General features: G+C 41.7%; 2 protein-coding genes across 3 annotated transcripts; both read left to right on the forward strand.

Moving 5' to 3' along the window:
- On the forward strand, positions 1–1,096 carry nudt15 (nudix (nucleoside diphosphate linked moiety X)-type motif 15). Its single transcript, XM_037245751.1, has 3 exons — positions 1–235; positions 371–567; positions 870–1,096. The coding sequence occupies exons 1-3, from the start codon at positions 87–89 to the stop codon at positions 992–994; spliced, it is 471 nt and encodes a 156-aa protein (XP_037101646.1). The 5' UTR covers positions 1–86; the 3' UTR covers positions 995–1,096.
- A 1,551-nt stretch (positions 1,097–2,647) lies between these two features.
- cckbra (cholecystokinin B receptor a) lies at positions 2,648–19,422 on the forward strand. 2 transcript variants are annotated; one of them, XM_037246061.1, is made up of 5 exons: positions 2,648–2,811; positions 9,109–9,357; positions 13,978–14,239; positions 15,830–15,960; positions 16,852–19,422. In XM_037246061.1, the coding sequence occupies exons 1-5, from the start codon at positions 2,676–2,678 to the stop codon at positions 17,439–17,441; spliced, it is 1,368 nt and encodes a 455-aa protein (XP_037101956.1). In that variant the 5' UTR covers positions 2,648–2,675; the 3' UTR covers positions 17,442–19,422. The 2 variants fall into 2 exon arrangements, with proteins under 2 accessions (XP_037101956.1, XP_037101957.1); XM_037246062.1 differs by lacking the exon at positions 9,109–9,357.
- Positions 19,423–23,337: the final 3,915 nt, after the last annotated feature.

The raw sequence follows: 23,337 nt of genomic DNA on the forward strand, positions 1-23,337 counted from the left end.
TTGGGTAGCGTTCCTCGGCGTATCATCTTTTGCTTTACCACTTTTAGTTTCACAATCAAGTGTACGTTTTACTGCACAAACAGCAGATGTCACAAATCGCCGGGAAACGTCCTGGCGTTGGGGTGGGTGTGCTGGTCACAGACTCGGCTCATTCACGCTGCGTTCTCCTCGGGAAAAGGAAAAGTGTTATGGGAAACGGGAAGTATCAACTTCCTGGCGGTCACTTGGAGTTTGGGTACGTAGTAGGAAGTGAGATTATTTCGGCCTGTACTGTTCGCACCGTTGATTCTGATATTTAGAAGAAAAAAAAAGAACTTCACCAATTTTTTTTTTTGAAAGAAGCATATATTTGCACTGTGTTCTTGTTCAGAGAGACTTGGGAAGAGTGTGCTCAAAGGGAGGTGCTCGAGGAAGCTGGCCTGCATTTGGTGAACATCCGTTTTGCCTCTGTGGTGAACTCCATCAGACTGGAGGAGAAATATCACTATGTTGACATCATTATGCAAGGAGAATTGGACAGGAGGCGATCCACAGAGCCCCAGAACTTGGAACCCGAGAAGAACGAGGGTGTGTAATCGATTATTTAGCACTGACAATCATTTGGTCCCCCATTCAGCGCGATAACCATAAGTCATGATGGTATAGAAGAGTCTCACCCAAAATGCCCCCAAATTGTCAGTTGGGATGGTTGGTGGATCGAATTATTTATTATGTCCTACAATCTATAATAAAGAGACAGTGTCTACTGAAGGATTTAGTCCAATCTTTGCTTAATATAATCAAAAAACATTTGTCCACATGTGGTACGTTTGTCCATCTCCCATAGTAGTGGCTAACTGGAATGACTTTCTTTTTCCATCCCATCTCAGGCTGGATGTGGACACGGTGGGACGAGTTTCCTCCTGAAGACCAGCTCTTTTTGCCGCTGGCTCATCTGCGAGCACAAGGATACCAGCCCTTCACAAGCGCAGAAGGAGAAACTGTCAATTTATAATTTACATTTTTGTACATGCATTTCCCAATGTGACGAAATGCATCTGCCACCATCATAAAAAACATTTCCTTTGAATCGATAAAGAGGCTGGCATCACTCAAAGATCTTCCTGTTGTTGTTTCAAAACATTCATATCCAAACACTGCCAGAAATCATTCATGTTACCCACAACACTGGTCCTACTGCCACCAACATGGTCCAAAGTGTTGAGACGGTGGATGTCACTGTGCCACTAGAGACCTTGTCGTGGGCATAGGTAATTATGTGAAGGGCTCCACTGTAGGCCTCCTCACAAGTGGACTGGATGTGATCCTCAGGGAGCTTAAAGCCATAATGGCCCTCATCTCAGCTCAAAGGACAATGAGTAGGGAATTCCTTGGAGCAGAGCCCAATCGTTGGCGCAACCGGAAAGGGGATCTACTCAAAGGCCTCATGAGAAGATTTGAACCAGTTTGTCCTCCTTCCCTACAGGCATTGAAGTCTTCAATTAACAAATATTACATGCAAACACCACAGGGCGGCCCAGATCCTCACCCAAACCAGAAATTTCTTTCAGTGAGGAAGCAGTACTGTAGTTGGTAGCGGTAAAATTGGGGTGTGCATAGGGAACCAGAAGCCACTTGCGCTAAAGCGAAATTAGCATTTTCTTTACACATCTACTGCGAGAGTCCACTTCTGGTGACAGTTACAGACCAGTTGTTGCATCTTACAAGAGAATACATTTCAATGCTGCTTGCTGCTAATCTTGCGTGGGTTATACATAGGATGACATAAAGCGGCCAGCGACAAGGTACACTCGCGTATACCTGCTGCTTCAGATGTGATGAATCTGAAAAACTCTAAGTACCTAGAAAAGAAAGAAAGAAATCAGGAATAAATTATATTTGCTATCACAATAGCAAAACAGTAAATGTGTGGGGAAAAAAAAAATCAAAGACATACTACTCTATCTTAATTTTGGAATTGACCTAGAGTAAGATGACACAATCTTAACCTTAAAAAGTTCAAAAACGTCCAGTTAAGACAATACAGTGTGACTCACTTTTCTAGTGTCGCAGCTCTTGCCACTGAAAACAGAGCAAGAAGAGCAACTCCCAAATCACTGATTGCTGACATTTTTAGAAGAGTTCTTGATTGTTTTATACTGTAGATGGCGTAAAATCAGGTAAAGATGCACCTTTACCTCAGTTGGCTTATGGCACTCCTAAACCTCTGCTCCTCGTACTTTCACGTCACCTCGCTTGGATAGGAAGGGAAAGTTCCTGTATGTAAAAACAAGAACAGAAGAAGCCCCACTTGGCTAAAGCAGTTATGATGCTGATAATGACACTTGTAATGTCAGTGCAGCGTGTAACTTGGAAGCAGCATCCTGATTGGCTCTTATGATGCTGAGGGTGGCAGAGAGAGAGGAAAAGAGCGAGCTTGAAAGCTTGAGCTCCATTCCTGCACAGTTGTGTCTCAGTCTCTGCAGTGGATGTTGTGCGTCACTGCTCCATCCTGCTCACAGAGCAATCACACTTCCTTCAACCGTCTTTAAACAAACAAAAAAAAAACATTAGTACTATTTAACTCTGTTTCCAGCCCAAGTTTTTCACAACCTTGACGTCTTGAATCCATCCAAGGACGACGGCGGCTCCGTGATCGCTCGTGCGTGCAGGTGCGAACCCAGACGGAGCAAGGAATGTCCCTGCAGGAGGTAAACGTGAGCGCGTTGGAGTCGCCCGGCTGCATGGAGCTGTGGAATATCAGCGTGGAAGTGGCCGGTTTCAACATGGGCTGCACAAACAGATCCGCCGTCCCGAAATCCAGACCTAAAGGTAATAATAATACTAATAATTACAATAATGATTATATTAATAATGGGAATACTGTAATAAATAATACCATTTTCTTCCCGCAACCCCATTTACTCCTCACAAATAAAATAAAGACATAAATACATAAACACATAAACAAACAAACAAACAAATTAATTAATGCAAAATGAATAAATTAATAAACAAATGAAAAAATAAATTAATAAATAAATGGAAATTATTTTTCTGATCACCATCTGTGTAAAGAAAAACATGCCTTAATAGTCCTAATTTGTGATCTGTTTAAAGGAAAAATACCCTTCATGCTTTATTACTGTTGAATTAATGGGAATAATAATAGAATAAAATGAAAATATTTTTTCTGGCCACCTGCAGTGGAATTAAATTAAAAGTCTGTATAAAGAAAGTCATCAAAAAGAAAAAAAAAACATGCCTTAAAAGTCCTTTTCATTTGTGATCAGCTGTGTAAAGAAAAAACCCTTCATGCTTTATTAGCGTTGAATTAATGCTGCCACTAAATGTTTGTTCTGCCTATTTCATAGCAGATACAGAAATGTTTTTGGGCCAAATTATTCATGTTTCCCTTGCGTACTTGCAGTGAATAAAAGGAGCATAAACTGCAAGAGCCTTTGACCGTGACGTCTAACTCTGTGGAGGTTAGTTGATATGTAGTTTTTTTTAAATGAGAAACCCTGCAGAGATGGGAAAACTTGTTCAAAGGCAACATACTGGACTTTTAAAATGGACAGATGGGGAAGGTCATTTGTAGCCTACACGAGTAGCTCAAGAAAAGACTAAATATGCAAATATGAAGAAAACAATTTGTTACCAATGACCAACTTTAAAATACCACAAGCCACAATGCTTTTTTTTTTTTTTTTTTAGGTTATGCAGCTTGAACAAAATGGTCAAATCGAAGAGGGGTGATAAATTGCGACGTTTCAAACGAGGCAACTTCAAAGATTGTAAAAGGTTAACAAAGCACCTCCGAAAGATTAACTCCAAATGTTTTAAGAAAAGCTACAGCAATGCAACAAATACAGCGCATAATGTAAATGCTTGGTGGACCGGATTGAAGAATGAGCGGGCTGTAAATGGCCCGCAAGCTATAGTTTGACTACCCCTGGTTGAGCCTATAGAGAACGGTGCTAGATTGGTTCTTTTACGTGTCATGCTTCAAAGCATTCATGCCACAAAGCCAAATGTGAGAAATCACGCACGTTTAATTATTTTCCACAATGAAGAAGAAAATGGGTCAATTTCTACCTTTCTCAGCTTCTTATTGATCTTGTAACTGCCATCTCGTAGTAATCATGCTGTATAGAGCCTCAGACTTGGCCGTCTGACTCCACAATGCACAGAAAGGCCGCAGGGGTCTAGAAATAAGATTTACACCGTTTATTTCACAGCCACAGCTATAAATTATTCATGGATTTCACTCTCATTTGCACACATAGACACGTAGACAGACAAATGGCACCTGTGCGGATTGTCCACTTGTTGAAAATTAAAGCATTAATTATTGCGAAGCAGAGCTTTGCCACAGAACACCCAAGTGAATGTTTTAAACCGAAAGAAGCCTTTTGACATGATTTGGGAGTGATGTGTTCATCTTTTGCAGATCGATGCCACTTTTAGGGACGTATAGTCGGCAAGATTAAGAAAGCTGACAATGAAATTTGAAAGGTCTGGTTCAGCAGACTTTTTTATTGGAAGGGGAAATGGACATGTTTTCAGGCAGATTGCGGATGACACTTGGACACCTTAGCTTGTTAGATTTCAATGGAAGGCGATGGATGCAAAGGAATGTTTATAATTGGCTCTTGTAAGAAGTAGGGATTTGGTAAAGGATTTGAGCAGAGTGGCAGAATGAAGCTATCAATTTTCCCGCTTGGAACTGAATAAAAGGAATCGTCCCGCAGCCGATAATTGCTAAGAATTAATTGTCTTTAAGCACAAACTTGTCTAATGGCATAATCAGAAATCAGGTTTCGTGTATCGTGTATATAAAACCTATTAGCATGAGGTATGGTGGTGCTTTTAAATAATAAATCATTTGTTCTGCAGCTTTTTTTTATTAAAGCGAGTCAAGTCAAAACAAAAAAACATCAATCCCAACAATGGCTTGTATCTCAAACGACTGGTTGGCCACATGCCATCTCCATTATGCCATAATACTGAGACAATATTAGACATTTTCGCAATTGGTTTCCCAACCAAAATGTAATGGGTTATGTATGGGTAATGTATTTGCTTTTGCTATGTGATCGTGTGACTTTTATGGCCATAAGATGCGCAGTGGAGACGGCTTACACAGACACCGTGGCCCCTTAAAGCTTCTATTTGTTTGTAGGAAGTGTAGTGGACGCATAATTTACTCAATATGTAATCCTCCAGAGAGGATGCAGTGCTGTAATTCAGCCTCCGCTTGTCTGCAAAAGGCTCCCCTTTAAATAGATGTGCGCTCACGCCTACAGTACATGTTTCTTGCTTCCTACTGTTTCCTAGTCAACAGCTACTCAAAATTCTCACTCGCTGACAAATGACAGAAATTAATAATCAAATGATTAACAAAGTCTCCCGGCGAGGCCTGGTAACTAATTGAATAAGTGCTGCGCCCGTCGTTAACGTTACCGATGGCTCTCTGAAAGAGCAAAGAATGTTCTCGCAATAAAAGATCAATATTTCTCCCCCACGGGACGGCACTGTGGAAGAACTAATTGAGTTGAATACTGCTGTATCAGTAAGTTGCCTTACAGAAATGAGTTTGCCTTGCACACCCAGTGCTGTCAAAGGACTCATTTGCTAGTTCTTTAACAAGATCCTACAAAACTGTGCAGCGCTAAGGCGGCGGCGCTATGTATGAGTATGAACAAAGATTTCTTCATTTACAAAAAGGCCATTTGTTTCGAAAGAGTTACTAAAAATTGCAGTGCACTCAGCCAATTCGTGTGGGTTAATATGTTTGGCATTCATGGCAATGTTGATCGAGCAAAGCGGCCAAACTGGATTTTCCGTTTTTTACTTTCCCTCCCCTCAATTTTGAGACACAAGTGCTGTATGGTGGCAGTAAACTCAACTTGAACACAAACAGTGGCGCAGCACATGTCGACAGATCATTTAGCCTCATGGGCATCCTATATCATTCTCAACGAATCCTTTCACATGTCACAGCACATCAGAGCAATCCTAACAAAATATGCAACAATGTCGCCTAGCTTTGAGCTGTGTATTTGGAGTGTCAACTGTTAGGTTGCCTGGTCTTTGAATTACATGCTGCCTGTGACATCACCTTATGCTCATTATGAAAACATTAATTTGGGTGGCTAAAAGAAATATTAGCTCTAGCGTTCTGAACAAGAGCTGTATTGAAATACTGGCATGTAAATTTAGAATCTGTTGCGAAAAATTGATTGATTTGTAGTGAACCAAAAGCAGCATTTTGCCACAGTATTTTTTAAGAACGATGTGTTGAAGTTCACAAATGAAGAGTAGTGCGTCGTATTTGGAGAATATAATGACAGTTATTAGTAACTACAGAAATATTGCAGTCTGGCCTCGTCGATTACTGCTCATTACCAGACGATCTTTGCCGAAGGTTATTCGGTCAGTCGGTCAGTCAATCATGCCTGGCGGTCTGCTATGAAGCGTCTCATCATGGCCCGACGATAAAACCAAACGACATGAGGCGTTGAAACTTTAATGACCCCCGTGAGGCAGCAGAATTATGTCGCAGTCAGCCATGATCCTCAATCGGACATGAAGTGCATTTGTAAGCTTCGCTCCATTGTTTTGTGTCAACACTTTGGAATGTGTCTTGTCCACCCAACATCTATAAATGTGGCACACATTATCAAGCTTGAGGGAGTCGATGGTGGCTCGCCCAAAACTGGTGAGGCCCAAGGGAGCTTGCACAGTGCTCAATGAAGATAGTCACATTATTTTTCACCACACCATCACAAGGCCGACTGGTACTTGGGGGAGTTCCCGGCTCACATCTGTGCAGTCTTTTTATTTTTTTCTGATCACTGCCACTTATGTGGTAACACACGCACCAAGCAACAAATTTACTTTTATACAGCCATATTGAAAGGTGAGATGTGGTTAAAATGTCCCTCGTGGTAGTCTGTCATTCTATTATTGCTTTTGTAATCATTTCAGACAAACTATTGCTTTTCATGCGAAGGTGAAACAGTCCAGCGAAGCAGCAAATGCAAATAGTCCAATAAGCATCGATTTTGTATTTCATGAAAAGACACTTTGGGTTCCCATTTTCCATTTTTATCACACTTGAGAATTTTTGGAGTGATAAGAGGAATACCTTCGAGACAAAAGCAAATGTGAATTATTAAATTATTATTTTGGGAGAAGCATAGGGATAACGTTGATTGGATAATTAATGCGACATCGTGACAGGTTTTTTTTGTGTCTATGTTCTCACCTTGTCAAGTATAGTGGTTCCCTACTATTTGCAAGTGATGGGAAATTGTTTCATTTCATTTTTGTTTATTTCAACGGGACAATACACATTCATGGGCAATACCAGTGTAAAAGTTAGCAAATAGCTCATTTACCTTTCTAGTCACTTGTCTTTGCTATTAATGTCAAAAGATAAGTTGTTTGATGCTGTAAAATGACTGCTGCAGAGAGGCTAAATTTGTTAGCATACCTATGGAGTTTCCTAATCTACGTATGTTAGCATGAAGCCATCAAACGTGCGTAAGTCTGTGTTGAAAATACACAAGTATCTTGACTTACAAGTTGAATTCAAGCTTGTGACGCCATTTCCTCTTAAAATCATAATTGACCCCAAATTATCCCTATGCTTCTCCCAAATGTGTATAAGTCAGCCCAGAATGCATACAAATAGGAGAAAATGAATATTGCCCGACAAGAGACCTGTGGTTTGTTTTTTGTTTTGTTTTCCTCCAGGATGATGCAGATTTTTAGTGGTCAGGAGGCATATTTATAATGCCATCTGCAGATTAAAAGGAAAATATTTATTATCAGAATTTTGGATGATACACACTCCGAGATGTCCCAATCACATTTTTAGGCCGTTTGAAAAAAAATGGTCTCTACTGCCATCAAGAAAATGGTCTCGACTGCCATCACTGCTGTAGAAAATTGGAGGAAAGTAATTGCTGCTCATGTGGAAGGGAGTGTGCTCGAGAACAGCAGATTCGAATCACGATCCTAATGCCTCGACTGAGGGTTGTTTGACGAGCCCCTATCTCACTGATAGTGTTTTCGAAGGCGGCAAATGTTGCCTTCTCGTCAGTCGGTCGGGGTTTGTTCAAGGTCGCAAATGTCAACACCAATTTTCGTGAAGTGCAGACAAACGTCTGGGAAAAGTTCTGTCGTTGACATTTGCGAACAAGTGGGAAAAGATCGAGACAAATATAATTCACCTGGGATTGGGTAAATAGAACCTTTGATGGATCGGTTAACAGGTCGCCACATTTAGTAGGAAATTTAAATGTCGTTCTCGGCATTAATATTCGCGTGATGGTTAATAAACACAAGTACCAAATGTAAATGCTTAATCAGCATTGGTCAGGATGCAATGCAGGGTGACTTAGCGTGCCAAAACGTGTCTCGAGGCTGTGCCGGAGAAGTTGCGCTTCGTCACCGTCGTTAATCAGAGTGCCCAGTCAGCACGATGCTGGGCCGTTCTCGACCTCGTCCTGTCACATGCTCTTACTCTCAAACTGAGTGGCAGTGACAGGCTGGGGCCAGCGAGGTGCGGGCCCCTAAAATGATCAATGACAGGCCGCCGTTAGAAAAAGCTTTCAACTTAGTTGTATTTTTACTGTCTTTTGGGGAAAAGCCAGTGTACAAATATTGGTTCCAACTCGTGAGGCGGATATTTGATTTTCATCTCCCTTTTCCAGTTTGTCAAACGCTTGCTAAAGCAGTATGCAAAACCTTGTTTGTTGCGCCACCTTCAAGCGGGTAAATATTGACATGAAGACACTAACCTGGATATTTTGTGCCTCAAGTCTTCAATGTAGAGCAACAACTGTCAAAATTCAACCTTTTTGAAGTTGGCATGTATCAGAAGTGACCCTGCATATGAGAGGCATCTATATTTTTTGTCAGCTGAGATTTATATACCAATTATCTTCTGACATTTTATTCAGTCTTCTCTGCGGGCCAGAGCATAAGAAATAATTTTGATGAATGACTACTTTCTAATTGAGTGCGCAGTCCATCAGTGCGGCGCTATGTGCTTTCTTTAAATGGAATGAAAATATGCCGCTGTAGATCACATTTGTGGTTATTGTCTCTCCTCAGAGATGGACACAGTGCGCATCGTGCTCTACACGCTCATCTTCCTCCTCGGCGTTTTCGGCAACCTGCTCATCATCGTCGTCCTGATTCTCAACAAGCGCATGAGAACGGTCACTAACTCCTTCCTGCTGTCGCTCGCTATCAGCGACTTGATGATGGCCATTTTCTGCATGCCGTTCACGCTCATCCCCAACATCCTGGAGGACTTCATCTTTGGGGCGGCCATGTGCAAGACGGTCGCCTATTTCATGGGTGAGAGAGCCGCTATCTGGTCCGGTGATTGATTGCTGATTAGGACAACTTGGTGAATTTACATTTGCTGAAAACTCTAAATTGGTGGCGTTTGTCTCGTCGTGGACTGCACTTCTGACGCTGAGTCAGAACTAATGAGGATGAGCGTTATACAAATTGGATAGACTGATGCAAACGGAGACCACGACCTAATTGTGATCAGCAGCCAAGCTGTTAATTCAGTCTCGACTTTGCGGTATGAAGAAGAAGACACGGTTCATTTGGAGTAAGTTGTTGCAACAATTGGAAGAAAGTTGGCTCTCGAAATCGAGGTTTAGCCTTCATCTCTTACAGGGCACACCTGCATGGATTGCCCCAGGGACAACATGAGTTGCCTGAGCGCCTGGTCAAAAAAAGAAAAAAACAGCTAACCAGCTATTCGGGGGGGAAAAAAAAGTCTGCCTTTTGTTGCTGTTTTTACTTCTTTTGACAAATAATTTACAGGACCTTAGATGAGTATTAATTAATAATGACACCACAGGTCTTTTATTTTGAATTGCTGTCCGTTTTCTCTAGTGCTTGTTCTCATTAGATCAATAAAAAAAAATCAATAAAAAAAAATGAAGGAACTTAATTTGAAAATTGAAGTGATCAGGTAATTCTCCAAGCACACCTTTTGTAGCATTACTTTTTTTTTTCTCTATAAATAATAAATGCACCAATTTGGGTTGATGCTTTTGTCAATTGTTACATTTTTACTTCAAAATGGTGAGCATAGCTGGAGACCGTGGAGCCATTACTGCAATCGATAATTTCACCAAATGGCTCTTTAAACCATTAGTTAAAGGGAACAATAATTAGAAAGTGACTTTTGTAATTGCTTCCACACACATAGTTGGGTCTCTTGTGTGCCTGCCTGTAAAATTACACAAACGATTATTTCGTCACCTTATTTCCCATGAATCAAGCCATTCAGTTTTGCATGATTGTGATATTTTGCATTGAATGCTTTTTTTTTGCTGCATGCAGAGATTTCACTTTAAGTGGATTTGACACTTGTTGTGGTCCTAATGCTACGCAAGCTAATATGAAAGCGACCGTTGATAGCATCGGAATCGCCATCCACACTATGTGCTGATCTGAACTGTACTCATTTCGACTTAGTCATGAATGAAAAAATTGAGTGTGAATGCATTTTTTATTGCGCTTCTAATTAGCATAACGAGGCCTCTTGCTGTGGCTGACAGCCCGTCAGAAAATGTGCTGTAGCTTCAGCAGCCCTCTGACAACCACTTGACATCTAACAAGAGCCAGTCTCTCAAAAAGGCTTCACTGAGCTTGTCGGAGGGTAACCGTCGTGCTGTAAAAAAAAAAAAAAAAAAAAAAAAAAAAGCGCCGACGGTCGCACACTCGTCTTCACAAGTGTGACTTGGCAATGAGCTGTCTCCCGCTGGACCAAAGTTGAGCAGGAATCCTTGTCAGGCTTTTAGTCAGATTGAAGCGTAAGGGATGGTTGAGTGGAATACTTGACATCTTGGATGTCTTGCATGTAGCTTTTCATGTTTGATGGTGGAGTTCGACAATCTCATTTTCACAGAGTATCTGAGAGATGGCCTGCCAAAGCTATAGCCCCGGTGGAACAATATACGAAATGAAAACCTGGCTGACATTCCCAGCTGGATGCTTGCATCCTTTCATCAAACGTCAATAATTAGAGCTTCTTACACCACATCTGCAACTTAAATGTTGTCTTATTTGGCTTATCACCTAACACATGAGCCGAGAACCCTGCCATGGTGCTCGTCAAGTAAATCAATCATGTAAATCAACTGAATTTCAACATACCTTGTTCAGACACAGAAGTATTTTGTTATTCAGCTGTTACAGAACAGCAAGTTGTGCAGAAAGAGCTGAAACATTGGAAATGCAATTAACTTTTGAAGAAGCTTAAATTAAGCTTGCCTTCAAAGGCGATAGTGTGCAAGGCTTACTTTGAACCCGAAGGCTAAAAAAGCTACATTTGGTGTGTTGTGTAAATTTCGACTTTACAAATGAATCCAGAAGGAAGTTCTTTTTGTCCATGCTGCAGTTCAAATAATTCGCTTGCCTGTGATCACTTTGATTGTTTGTTAACCACTTAAACTTTATAAAGTTCCAGTGAAATGCAGAGCGATCAATTCAAAACATTTCTGACAGGGCTGTACCGAGTGACATTTTAGGGCGTCAGTTGATTTTGAGCAATTAAGAGCGCATCCAAATTGTCTCAATTTTTATTTTATCTTATTCAAATAAAATTAGGCTATTGCTACATGCTATCTTCTTACATGGCTCTACATACATGAAGTGTAACAGTAGTTCAAAGAAAATCTTTGCATATTAATGGTGCGCCACCTAATGATGCGTGCAAATTACATTTAATTTCTCCATCATAAACTAAAATGACAAGTTCCACTTAGTGCTGTGTCACTAAGTCAGTGAATCAATTTCATACGTTATCATTTCAGATGTGAAATTAGAGCGGCCTGCTGATGAAATGATTTGATGTGGCTGTTTTAATGTGATCAACTTACCCTCTCATGCCCAGTCGTCTTGCTTTTGGTTCTGTAATGAACAAATAGGGCACCTATACATTGTTGCTTGAAAATATGACAAGCATGTTCATGGAATCCCAACGTGGCTTTCTGCATTTAATTTTTTTCACGCGCCATCATCTGAAAATTATACGATTGTCCCAAATTTCCAAGGACATGATTAGACCACCCGGACAGTTCAAAACAGTGGGAAGTGGTCTCATTTCATCCATTCGGGTCAAACGAAACCAACTATCATCTTTTTATTTTTCTCAATTTTTGCTGTAAATGCGAGTCTGCAAAACCACACGGCCTTGGACAGATTACTTTTATCGGATGAACAATAAAATATAACTTTGAGCTCCCCCCTGTAGTCCTTCTGCCAGTTTTCTTGTTAAGCATCTTTCTCGGAGCTTGAAAATCACGTCAATCATAGCACCACTACTCAGTGGCAGTTATTAGGCAAATTTAACATTAGGCTGTGGATGTGTGTTGTCTTTAATCAAGTTTATGATGCCTTACGCTGTGGTCGTTGCTGCTGATGTGATGCAATTAGCAGTCAACGTCTCAGTCTCACTTTCCCCCAAAGCTACCTTTTGCATCATGTATTTTTGTCTTTTGTGCTCTCCAATGAGCCCGCGCGGAACTGGCTTTCAAGGACAGGGATTGACTTGAAGTCATTCATGTTTTAGGGCATCATTAGCAATGAGCTAAGTTCATTTGCATAGTGGAGGCAAAATTAAAGCACGCTCGAGATGTACAAGGCATCAAGAAAACCTTCACTGCAGCTGTTCAGCTGTTCGAATGCGAAAATGGGTTTGTATTTTTTTTTCCCTTGAAGATTAAATGATTAATAAAAGAAGCGAGGCAATTCTCTTTGGTTGAGGAATGATCTTGGAGCGCTTTCAATGTCCTCGAGCAATTGATTCGAGAGAAGAGCGCGCATCTCGCATAAAAATGTTATTTCCCAGCATCAACTCCAGTCTGCTAATGAACTACTGTGTCGCCAAAATGGAGGCGCGTCCAAAGAACAGTCTGAATGAATCTGGACCAGACGTTAGTGACCAATGTCCTAATCCAGATGATAGGCAAGTTAGACACTTTTGAGGTATGTGGTAGCTGTTCACTGTAAAATCAACCAATCGTACCTTTCCCGGTACTCAACTTGCACTGTTTTGATGCAGCCTATATGGTAGATGGGCTCTACTTGTATTGCGCTAGCTAGCGCTTAACGCTGCTTCATTATTCACCCACTGATGACAGATGCCGCCAGGAGTTACTGGAGATTTGATATCTTGCTCAAGAACAATTTGATATGGTCACAATAGCTGGGGATTGAACCCCGACCTTTGACTACCACTCTACCACTAGGCCACATATCGACATGACATCACAACTGCCTGGTCTCATGTCTCAACCAATCACGACCTGGCAACTGTGATGTCATTTTCAGTTGACATCAAGTGGCAAAATGGCCGCCCGGAGATGGATAAAAACCAGGGGATTTTGCCTGTTTAATTCATATTGCAGAAACCAAACAATCACAACATTGTGTTTCGACAAGCTGGGCTGCACAGACTGATTCTGTAGCCATGGGCTGATCTTGACGACGCATCTCGTATCAGCACTGAAGCACGCAATGTGGTTTTGTAAACTGATATAAATGACATGTAGTGCCACTCAAATAATTCTTGCATGATTTCAGGACAGACTGCCTGCTGAATGATTCAGGTCCTCCTGTAAGGCGTTCCCTGTGCTCTCTTGTAGAGTGCAGCCTTATTAATGTTATTTATCACATCCAGCCTGTTTGTATGGACTGGCTGTCTGCAGCTTGTGCCTTCATCTAAATGCATGGTGGCCCACAGTCATTCCTGAGGGGATTGCCTTGCTGAAGTAGAAAGAGGGGGACATCTCTTGGTTGAGGATTTTTTTTAAGAGCAAGACTATCATTGAATTCCTTTTCTTTGGACCTTTTTCTGGTGTCGAGAGTGTGAGATAAGTCAAGTGGTGATGCGCTTTGTCAGGATTGGAGTCCAAGTTGTGTGAGGTGTCACTTGTTTGCTTCCTGTAGGGCTCTCTGTCAGCATTTCCACCTTCAGCCTGGTGGCTATTGCCATCGAGCGATACAGTGCCATCTGCAACCCGCTGAAGTCCAGAGCGTGGCAGACGCGATCCCACGCATACCGTGTTATCGCCGCCACCTGGGTGATCTCTCTGCTCATCATGATTCCCTATCCGGTGTTCAGTATCATCAAGACTTTCCCCAAGGCCAACGGCACCGTAGGCCACATGTGTCGCCTCACCTGGCCCAGTCACCACGCCGAGCAAAGCTGGTATGTATGCGTGACTTTCATTTTTGGTGCATTCACTTGGGAAAAATAAAGTTAATTACCTCTCTATGCTCTGCAGTTGCAGCCAAAATGATGAATACTTTTTAATCAGTGAGCTTGTTCAAGATGAACAAAACTGACAGACTCAAATCAGAATGAATTAACTGTAACATGAAATGAGTTCTTAGAGTCAAAGATGATGAAACGTAAACATCCAAAACAAAAGCGTTCAGTTGTTGTCTATGCGGGAGAAACTTTTAATTGCTAAGTGTCTACAAAGCAATCCATCCAACCGACATATTCCCCTAAAAGGTCTTTGAAAGGCCACGCAAGTCGATGGAGACAGAAAATACTCTCCAGCATGGGCTGGCTCAAACTGAGGCGTAATAATGGAGGAGGGAAGGGAGGGTAGACTTATGGTAGACCAAATTGGGCTCGCTTATCTGAAGGTTGTGGGAGGCGAGACATCTCAGATGAGCAGTCTGTCGGCTTCCTGAACTTAATTGCGCATTCACTTTTAGTTTGAGGCCAGTGAACATGACCTGAACCTGCCTGGAAGCCTGATGAAGGCTTTCCTCACCATCGGTTCTCCAATTTGTTTCATGTGCTAAGAAATAGAAAAGCATTGATTCTGCTCTGTATCTGCTCATTTGACCTGCTTTATGGATCCGCTCAGCCACTGTGGTGATGTGACAACAGTGCGAGACATCTTCCAAGGGTTTCGGCCCTTTTCAAATTAACAAATGCTAATATCCTCTGGGCGGTTTCAAACGGCCAGCTGACCCCAGACCGAAGCCCTCTGTTCTTTCAAAAAGGGTGTGATGTGTTCAAAGGGTGGCCTAGAAAGAAATTAGAATATCAGAGGGCGAATGTCTGGGCTAAACCTTGATTTATAGAATTATTACCATCAAAAGACAGCCTTCATTCATTCATTACACAGGAAGGCTAAAATTAACCCACACGGTACTGAGATATATACGTATATATATTTTTTTTTTGAAAAGCAGGAAATGATTTTGGTGAAAGCGGATCACAAATTGTTAGTTGTAAATTTCAAGGTTATTGGTTTTTAGTGGGCGGGCACTCCAGAGAGCCAACAACTTGTAGCGTGTACAAGTAATTCGTCGGGCCACATTTTCCAGTGTCTTCTGCACTACTCCTACAAGAAAAATTAAATAAAATGTCATTCAACCGTATTTTTGGCAGCTTTTTTCCCAAGTCATTCACCTCATAATACGATGAAAATATATCCAATGAGATGCAGCAAGTAGTCATAAAAATAAAAAGTTTATTCAGCCTTAAAGGAAAATACTCCTGTCATGGAAAAAGGAGCTTGTGATGTTTCAGTTCCTCTTCTTACAAATTGGAACGAGTCTGACTGTTAACGCATTACTTTTTTACTTTGATACCTTCACAATTCTGACAGTCATCAGCCAAGTCAGTCTTTTGCAGAATTAAGAATGTTGAAGAAAGTTGGGTGTGTTGAGCTATTGAATGATTGCACTTTATGGGTTTGGGCACAATTGTCCTTTTCCGTTAGCTTCTTTGCACTTGACCCACTCAATAGTGACCGTGTGTCCACTGTTCTTCCAGGTATGTGCTCCTGCTGTTCATTCTGTTCTTCATTCCTGGCGTGGTGATGGCTGTAGCCTACGGCCTGATCTCCAGAGAGCTTTATCGAGGCATGCGCTTTGAAATGAAGCAGAACGAAGCAGAGACCACTGGTGAGAGCCCGACTGCAAACTGAAATGTTGCGTTCCTCACAACTCTTTTAAGTATACAGTGAGATGGTGTCACCTGGCACACTGAAAAAGAAACTGCTTCGCTTCATATGCTAATGAGTTTGCCTGAGGCGGAGAATTAATTATCTGCTACCCTCAGGTTCCGCACTAGATTTAGAAATTTCCTTGTACTTCACTTTCTGAACATGTTTGAATCTCTCCCTACATGGAACAGCTTGGGATACAAATGCACAGGCTACTAAATGGCCCCTTCAGGTGAAATGGAACAAGTTCCTCATTGCAGTTCATTGACGTCCAGCTGTTCGGAAATTGTTTTTAATTGATTTTACAGGATAATTGCTAGCTTGCACATGGGAAAGGAGAGCCGATATCAGCAATTTGTTGTCCGTAGGTTTGTAACATGCATACAGAAGGAATGCTTTGACACTCCCTCTACATTTAGTCCTCTTTCTCGCATCACTCTTCTATACTGCTGGATCTTCTCTCCTTCTCACTTCATTCGGAAGGCTTTCTTTGCAGAGTGGGCGTCGTCGGCGAGCCCCATGCTTGGGCGAAGCTCCTTGCGTTGGCGTCGTAGACAATCGGGAAAATTCCATTCGTGTCAAAATGCCGCAATAGTGCTAACGGCCCAGCATGACACAAATAAATAACATAGGTGGGAAAGAAACAGGATGCTGGTGAAGGCGCATGCAAAACCTTAAGCATTCCAAAACGGGTTTTAACATGATGGAGAACAAACTAAAAAATGGAAAGGTATAAGGTGGGTGAGTCTGGAGCATGACGTTTAACATGTTTACTGTATGCAGTCCCCGTGCCAACCAGCCCCAACAAAGTTGCTGGGATCCGCAATCAAACATGAACTGTCCTCCACAGAGCTGAAAAACGGAACGATCCCAGAGTCAAATGACGAGGACGACGATGACGGTTGCTACGTTCAGGTTCCCCCAAAGTCCTCCGCCATGGAGCTCCCAACCCTCCCGACCTCGGCGTCGTCCTCCACGGCCACGAGCGCCGCTTCGGCGCCGCCCAAGACCGAGCGCGCTCGCAGCAACACGTCCAACGCCAAGTTGCAGGCCAAAAAGCGAGTCATCCGCATGTTGCTGGTGATCGTGGCGCTCTTCTTCATTTGCTGGATGCCGCTGTACTCGGCCAACACCTGGAAGGCTTTTGACTTGAAGGCGGCGTCCAAAGCCCTAACGGGCATCCCCATTTCCTTCATCCACCTGCTGTCCTACACGTCGGCCTGCGTCAATCCCGTCATCTACTGCTTCATGAACACGCGCTTCCGCAAGGCCCTGCTGTCCACCTTCGCCCGCTGCTGTCGCAATCGCCTGTGTCGCAAGTGCTGCCCGTCTCTCCTGGAGGCGGGCGAGGAGGGCACCACCGGCTATTCCATGGCCACAACGATGGCGACTTCCGTGTCCAAGTACAGCTACACCACCGTCGGCTCCACGCCCACCTGACCAACCTCCGCAAGAGCCGAGACGGGTGCCGTTGTTTTGCTTTGTATTTAAAAATGTCGTCATCCGCTGAGCAATGTTTTTTTTTAATGCCTTTTTTCCCCCATTACTCATTTTGAGAGGATGTTGTAGAATGTTAGACTGATGAATGCGCCTGTTGAATCTGCAACAATTGCTTTGTTATTCTGAAGGAAAGTGCCTCACTTTTTGTTTTTTACAGATTATTTATTTCATATTATTCTCCTAGAAACACCAAAATGGATCGTCCTCCCCTCAACGCAGCTCTTGTTTTCTATCAACTTTTTTGTTGTACTGTCTATTGTCATGGGAAATGTGCAACCTACACACTTGGATTTTGGGCAAACGGAAGACTCCACACTGGACTGCTTGCCTGTCAGTGGGAATTGATCCATCACCAGCCTGTCCAAAAGTCAGGTATGTAAACAGATACCACACCACTACCTTTGGTGTATCTGAATTCTCAATTTGTGTTCTTTTACTTCCTTGTTTCAAGTGTCTGCAAAGTCTGAACACGTGGGTAAAAATACAACGTTTTCAATGACCAAAATGTTCTTGGACTCGATGCAACAAATCCGCATTGCCTTCAATTTTGGTACATTAGTCAGTTGATTTAAATAACCACTGAGTTAATTAGTTAACTCTTTCTTCCTTTGAAGAAAAATGTGTTGAATTGAATGGAAAAATGTTTGATTATCCCAAGTGTCCAAACTTTACCCACACCCTTGATGTGTGCAAATATAAAACCCAACCGAGAGCAATTTTGCCTTATTACCTCATATTTGTAAGAGGCTTGTTTTGAAACAAACCACAGCATTCATGTTATTCCCTAACGCAGCTGAATTTCGAATGTTCTGGGAATACGTATGCTTCCATGCAAATCTGCTTTCGTCAGCTTGATTAGCTTTCCCGGTTACTCTCTACCTTTGACCCTGGGAGCCAAATGTGCTTGTTTTTGCCTAAGCTGTTTTCGTTCATTGCATAATGTTTTGGCTCGGCAAAGACAATTGGCCTCTTCAAATGCAGTCAAATAATGAAAAGGTGCTTCCTCTCCAATATGGGTAGGAAAAGTGGTGTTGAATTTATTTTTCAGCAGTGCCCAAGTATTGCTGATGCAAGTCTCGAACGTGAAACTGCAGTAAACTTTTGTTGCTTGACCACAGCTGCTGCAAAGGATGATTGGTAGCCGAATATCATCTCCCTAAATGATGGTAGGCAGTAACCGATGCTAACAGTGGGATATTGAATTCGATCGACCCCCCTTGTGAAATTCAAATAGCCTTGTACCAAGGGACATTTCGAAGCAAAAACTAGAATCGATATAAAAGCAGATGTAATTAGGCAAGTGGTCTTTGTACAGGACGTTTATTGGGATTATTTGAATTAGTCATATCCAAATTGCATGTTTTTTTTTTTTTTTTTTAATTATAAGGTCATGGTGACATAGGAAGAAAAATACTGAAATGATCTCCTTTGAGATATCGTTTTGGCAACATACTGCAAATCTTTTTCAATTGATGGAAGTCATAACAGCGCAGGAGAATTTTAATCCTGATCTTGGTGTTGCCTTTTTAATTTATTACTCTTGTAATCCCTCAAGGTGAAATTCAACTGGCGCTCTGCTGTGTACAGTATTTGTTGTTCAACACACAGAAGCACACACGCAGGCATGCATCAAGGGGCCATACAAACGCTTACATGGGACCCAAGCTGTGACCCTCCATTCCAAAGACAAATCCAATTATATCTGCCTTTCAGATTGCGAACAATTCAGAACTGTCCGTAGGGACAACATCCGTTTTTACACGTAGATCCCATAATTTAGAGAAGGACACCTGTTTGGATTGTCACTAAGTAGGCATCGACCCCGCCACTGCCTGTATGGAAGCCGGGCAAATGCAGACAAATGATAGATCTACTGAGGAGTAAAGTTGGGATTGGTTATGCGGTCGCAAAAATTAAAACAATGACCCTGTGGACGCATGGATGTCATATTGATGTTGAATTGACATCAAGTGCTCACTGGGGAATTTTCCAATCCAATCCATTCAATCTCAATGGTTAAAAAAAGTAGTTTTTGTTGGTGTTGAAATGTAGAAGTAATGTAAAATAAAAGCAAGGCATCACACCAATGCTTGGAAATAGTGAACTCCAACTAGTTGTTCAGTAAAGTAAAATCTAGGACTTGCAAGCTGTTCAAGCAACCAGCAGTCAATTGGTCGTCTATTATTCATACTGGCCTGCTGAAATGAGTAAAAATTGCTTTTGGTTTTTTTTTTTTTGCTCGGTTTGTCGCCATTAAACATCTGTCATGGAATTGCTATGTGGCTCATGTCTGCGTCAATAAACATCTTGTGGAAAAACAAAACCAGGTTTGGAGACAGGGGAGGGAAGGGGAGGGGCTTGCTGACCTCATATTTATTCATATCAAATAATATATATTTGTTCATCTATGTGTATGGTAACCAAAGCTTTGATTTTTTTATAAGAATTTGCCACATCTGGTGCCTGCTTGTGCTATGTTGCAATAGTGTTCAATTAAATATATCCGTTTAACGTGAACATGTTGTAAATAACTCTGTGGTTGGTTCTTGAGATGAATCGTGTTCAATGTGATGATTGTGTCCCGTGCTTTAGGCTTCTGTCTTGTTTATATTTCATGTAATAAAATGGGAAGTTGTACTTGTGTATGTGTACATATAAAAACAACAGGTTAGTTTTCTTAAAGGAGTTCATTCCCTGCCTTTTGCCTGTTTAATGTTGAATGGTATTATGGAAACTTACTCACTGAAACATTTTTTTTAAAATAAATAACAGTTATTTACATGTGGGTTGGTCAGAAATGCACAAAAAAGTTAGTTATAAAATCTATTAAAATGTTTAAAATGTTTCTATTCCATGTCCACTTTGACGCTGAGGTTTACCTTGGATTCCTCAAGAGACATCAGTTACACGCTAAAATCCATAGTAAGCCTGAAAAGGAGTCGCTGCCATAGCAACGCCGAGTGCTCCATCATTAATCAGATGTGTTAGACCAGAAAACAGGAGCAGGGAGGGAGATTTTATTTTTTTAAATCCGAGTTGTCCCTCAATGTAGTTTCTATCCACAATTTGGCTTTTTCAATATTTTACACATTCACAGTTTTAAATTTCAGGCATCAATACCAATGCTTAAGAATTCAGAGTGGATTGAGTGGTGATTGACACTTTGGCAATGTCGTCATTGCATGGAGAGGCACCCAAGCGCTGCTTTTAACTGAAAACTGATCACAATATTATTTTTGTATGTTTACATGACAGCAGTGTTTTGTAGCCTGTGAAAATGGAGCACAAGGAAGTCAACCCCAGATTTCTTTACAATAATATGTTGTCTGTGCCGCGACTAATCTAAACACGCCGTACTGATTGATATTGCGTTTGTGGAATTTGAGTTAAGAAGAAAAAATCATCTGTTTTTATCCATCTCAGGGGCGGCCATTTTGCAACTTGCTGTTGCCTGAAAATGACATCACAGTTGCCAGGTCTCAGGTCACAAGCAATCACGGCTCAGCAGTTTACTGAAGTTGAGCCGTGATTGGGTTTGTTCTTTGGGCTGCACAGAACATATTATTACAAAGAAGATTTGGGGATTTACTTTCCTTTTACAAATGGACCACGTAGTTGTGTTTGTGCTGATAATGCTTCTCTAGCATTTTGGACACAGTTAATGTTTACTTAAGGATGCCCAACGTTGATGGTGATGCTGTTCTTGATTAATTGGTCTGCATTGACAGGCATGCAACACAATGGCTTCATCAAATTAGTGTTCTTAAAATCCATGCCAAATTTGAATGAAACTTAGAGACCTGCTATATACTGTCTATAAAATTCCCATTTGGCCCAAATCAAGACTATTCGTGCTATTAAAGATTGTGGGTTTGTTGGCTCAATGCCTGGAACCACCCTGCACTGAAAAATGGATGCTATTTTCATAAGCCCATTCATCTCTTCATTTTTCAATTCAGGACCATGTTGTTCTCAGTCTTTGCACGTTTTCAGAAATGATCCTCAAACCTGTATCTTGAAACAAGTCTGGATTTACTTTACAGGGTCTTTCATATGCGGACTTCAATTGGTTTAAATGCTACTTTTAGACCGCAGTGCTGCAGGGGTTCATGCTTAGAACTGTATTTTTTGTTTGTTTTTACATACTTAGGCTTTCTTTAGGCAAGACCAGTCAAATATTTCAAAACACACTTTTCACCTTTCAAAGTGAAGTGTTTCCGTGAAAACAATGTACTAAAAACTATCATTTGTTTTTCCCCACTTTCCCTGTAACAGGAGCATGTACCTTGTAGTGTACATCATAAACTTTCATCTCTCCGAGCTATTTGTTCAAACTGCCATCTGCGACCGAGTTGAGTAATGAAAGCTAACAGTAAATGGACACAACCTATTTTAACCCCGCCCATTTCCCCTCGGCATCACCCTAGTGCCATAGACAGGTCGTTTGTCTTCTTTCCAACCCTCTTGCAGCAGTTCCTAATAATTTATTTACCCTCTTGTGCATGTTTCTCTCCTTCCTCTGAGCTTCCTCTCTCCTTTGAGCAGTGCAGCACATACCAATATGTTTTTTTAGCTAAGGGAAAACATAGAATACATATAGATTTCATCATGGAGCAAGGGCGGGCAAATGTTGCACAGCTGAGTGAAGTGCAGTGACTTGTTTAAAATCTACTTTCTAATTAAGCCCCCAATAAAAGGGAACATTTTGACAGAACATGGTTTCAGCAGACAGCATTTGTTTAGGGGTCATTGGAAGTGCAGAGTGTCCAGCCAGGATCATACATTTATTTTCAACCGTTTATCCCGTTTGGTATTAAAAGGCAACTGGAGGCGAACTCCGATAACAACAGGTCACCCAGTCAATCGCAGGGTGGCCAGGGATCAATTCCCATTCAATAACCTGTTCAATCGCCTTATTACCAGTGACCAGGGCAGAGTAGTCCACTTTGTACTGTCTCCGGGAATAGACTCAAGCTTCGTGATAATAGCAACAGATGTACTGTATTGACCGGGGTTGGATGAATGCTCTAATGGGCAAGATATTGTCCTTGGGTTTGAGAATTTCATCCTGAATCCACTTTCTATCAAATTTGGCCCACTTTGACATTCAACAGCAATAAAGATATATTTTATGAGGTGAGCTCCAGGGGTGAGCCCCAGGGGTGCTTGAGATGTGGATGGCGTTCCAAAAGGCTGTGGATGTTTTAGGGCAGTCCTGGTTAACACGCCTCCGTTGCCTTCATCAAGTCATCAACTCACGCTGGAGTGGTTTGCAGCTTCGTGTGAAGTTGTTGGGGTGAGAATCACCACCTTCAAATATGATACCATGGTACTCAGTCAGGAAAAGGTGGAGTGTCTGTTCCAGGTTGGGGAGGAGATCTTTCCCCAAGTGCAGCAAATCAAGTATCTTGGGGTCTTCTTCACGGGTGAGGGTAGATCACAGGGAGATGAGTGCAGCGTCTTTCTCCATTTATCAATGTCAGACAGGCTATCAAAATATTTTGGGAAGATTTGCCCTTCCGCTTCGGATTGAAATGACAAGTCTGAGAATATGCTCTGTATGTGTCCTAATTTGTAAGGAAAATGAATAGTATGTGAGAGTTAAGAAATTTAGATGCCCTAGAATGTAGTAAAACTTGCTGGCAGGTTTCTCTCTTTTTTTTTTTTATTGTACTGCAATGTATTATGTATTACAGGAGTCTCATTTTCCACAACACTGCCTCAACACCTTTACGATACTTGTCGACCAGCTTGCTGATGACATTGGTGAGAACCTCTGGCGCGACAATTCTCACAGCCTGCTGGGTTACTAATAGGAATGGTAAAGGATGGAATG

The sequence above is a fragment of the Syngnathus acus genome, chromosome 2 (assembly GCF_901709675.1).
Source record: "Syngnathus acus chromosome 2, fSynAcu1.2, whole genome shotgun sequence".
Taxonomy (NCBI): Eukaryota; Metazoa; Chordata; class Actinopteri; order Syngnathiformes; family Syngnathidae; genus Syngnathus; species Syngnathus acus.

Excerpts from the sequence above, each read along its gene's own strand:
- nudt15 (XM_037245751.1), top strand. The coding sequence starts at position 87 with ATGTCACAAATCGCCGGGAAACGTCCTGGCGTTGGGGTGGGTGTGCTG. Across the intron at positions 236-370 it reads GGCGGTCACTTGGAGTTTGG|AGAGACTTGGGAAGAGTGTG; the intron begins GTACGTAGTAGG and ends GTTCTTGTTCAG. Across the intron at positions 568-869 it reads GGAACCCGAGAAGAACGAGG|GCTGGATGTGGACACGGTGG; the intron begins GTGTGTAATCGA and ends ATCCCATCTCAG.
- cckbra (XM_037246061.1), top strand. The coding sequence starts at position 2,676 with ATGTCCCTGCAGGAGGTAAACGTGAGCGCGTTGGAGTCGCCCGGCTGC. Across the intron at positions 2,812-9,108 it reads CCCGAAATCCAGACCTAAAG|AGATGGACACAGTGCGCATC; the intron begins GTAATAATAATA and ends GTCTCTCCTCAG. Across the intron at positions 14,240-15,829 it reads CACCACGCCGAGCAAAGCTG|GTATGTGCTCCTGCTGTTCA; the intron begins GTATGTATGCGT and ends CTGTTCTTCCAG.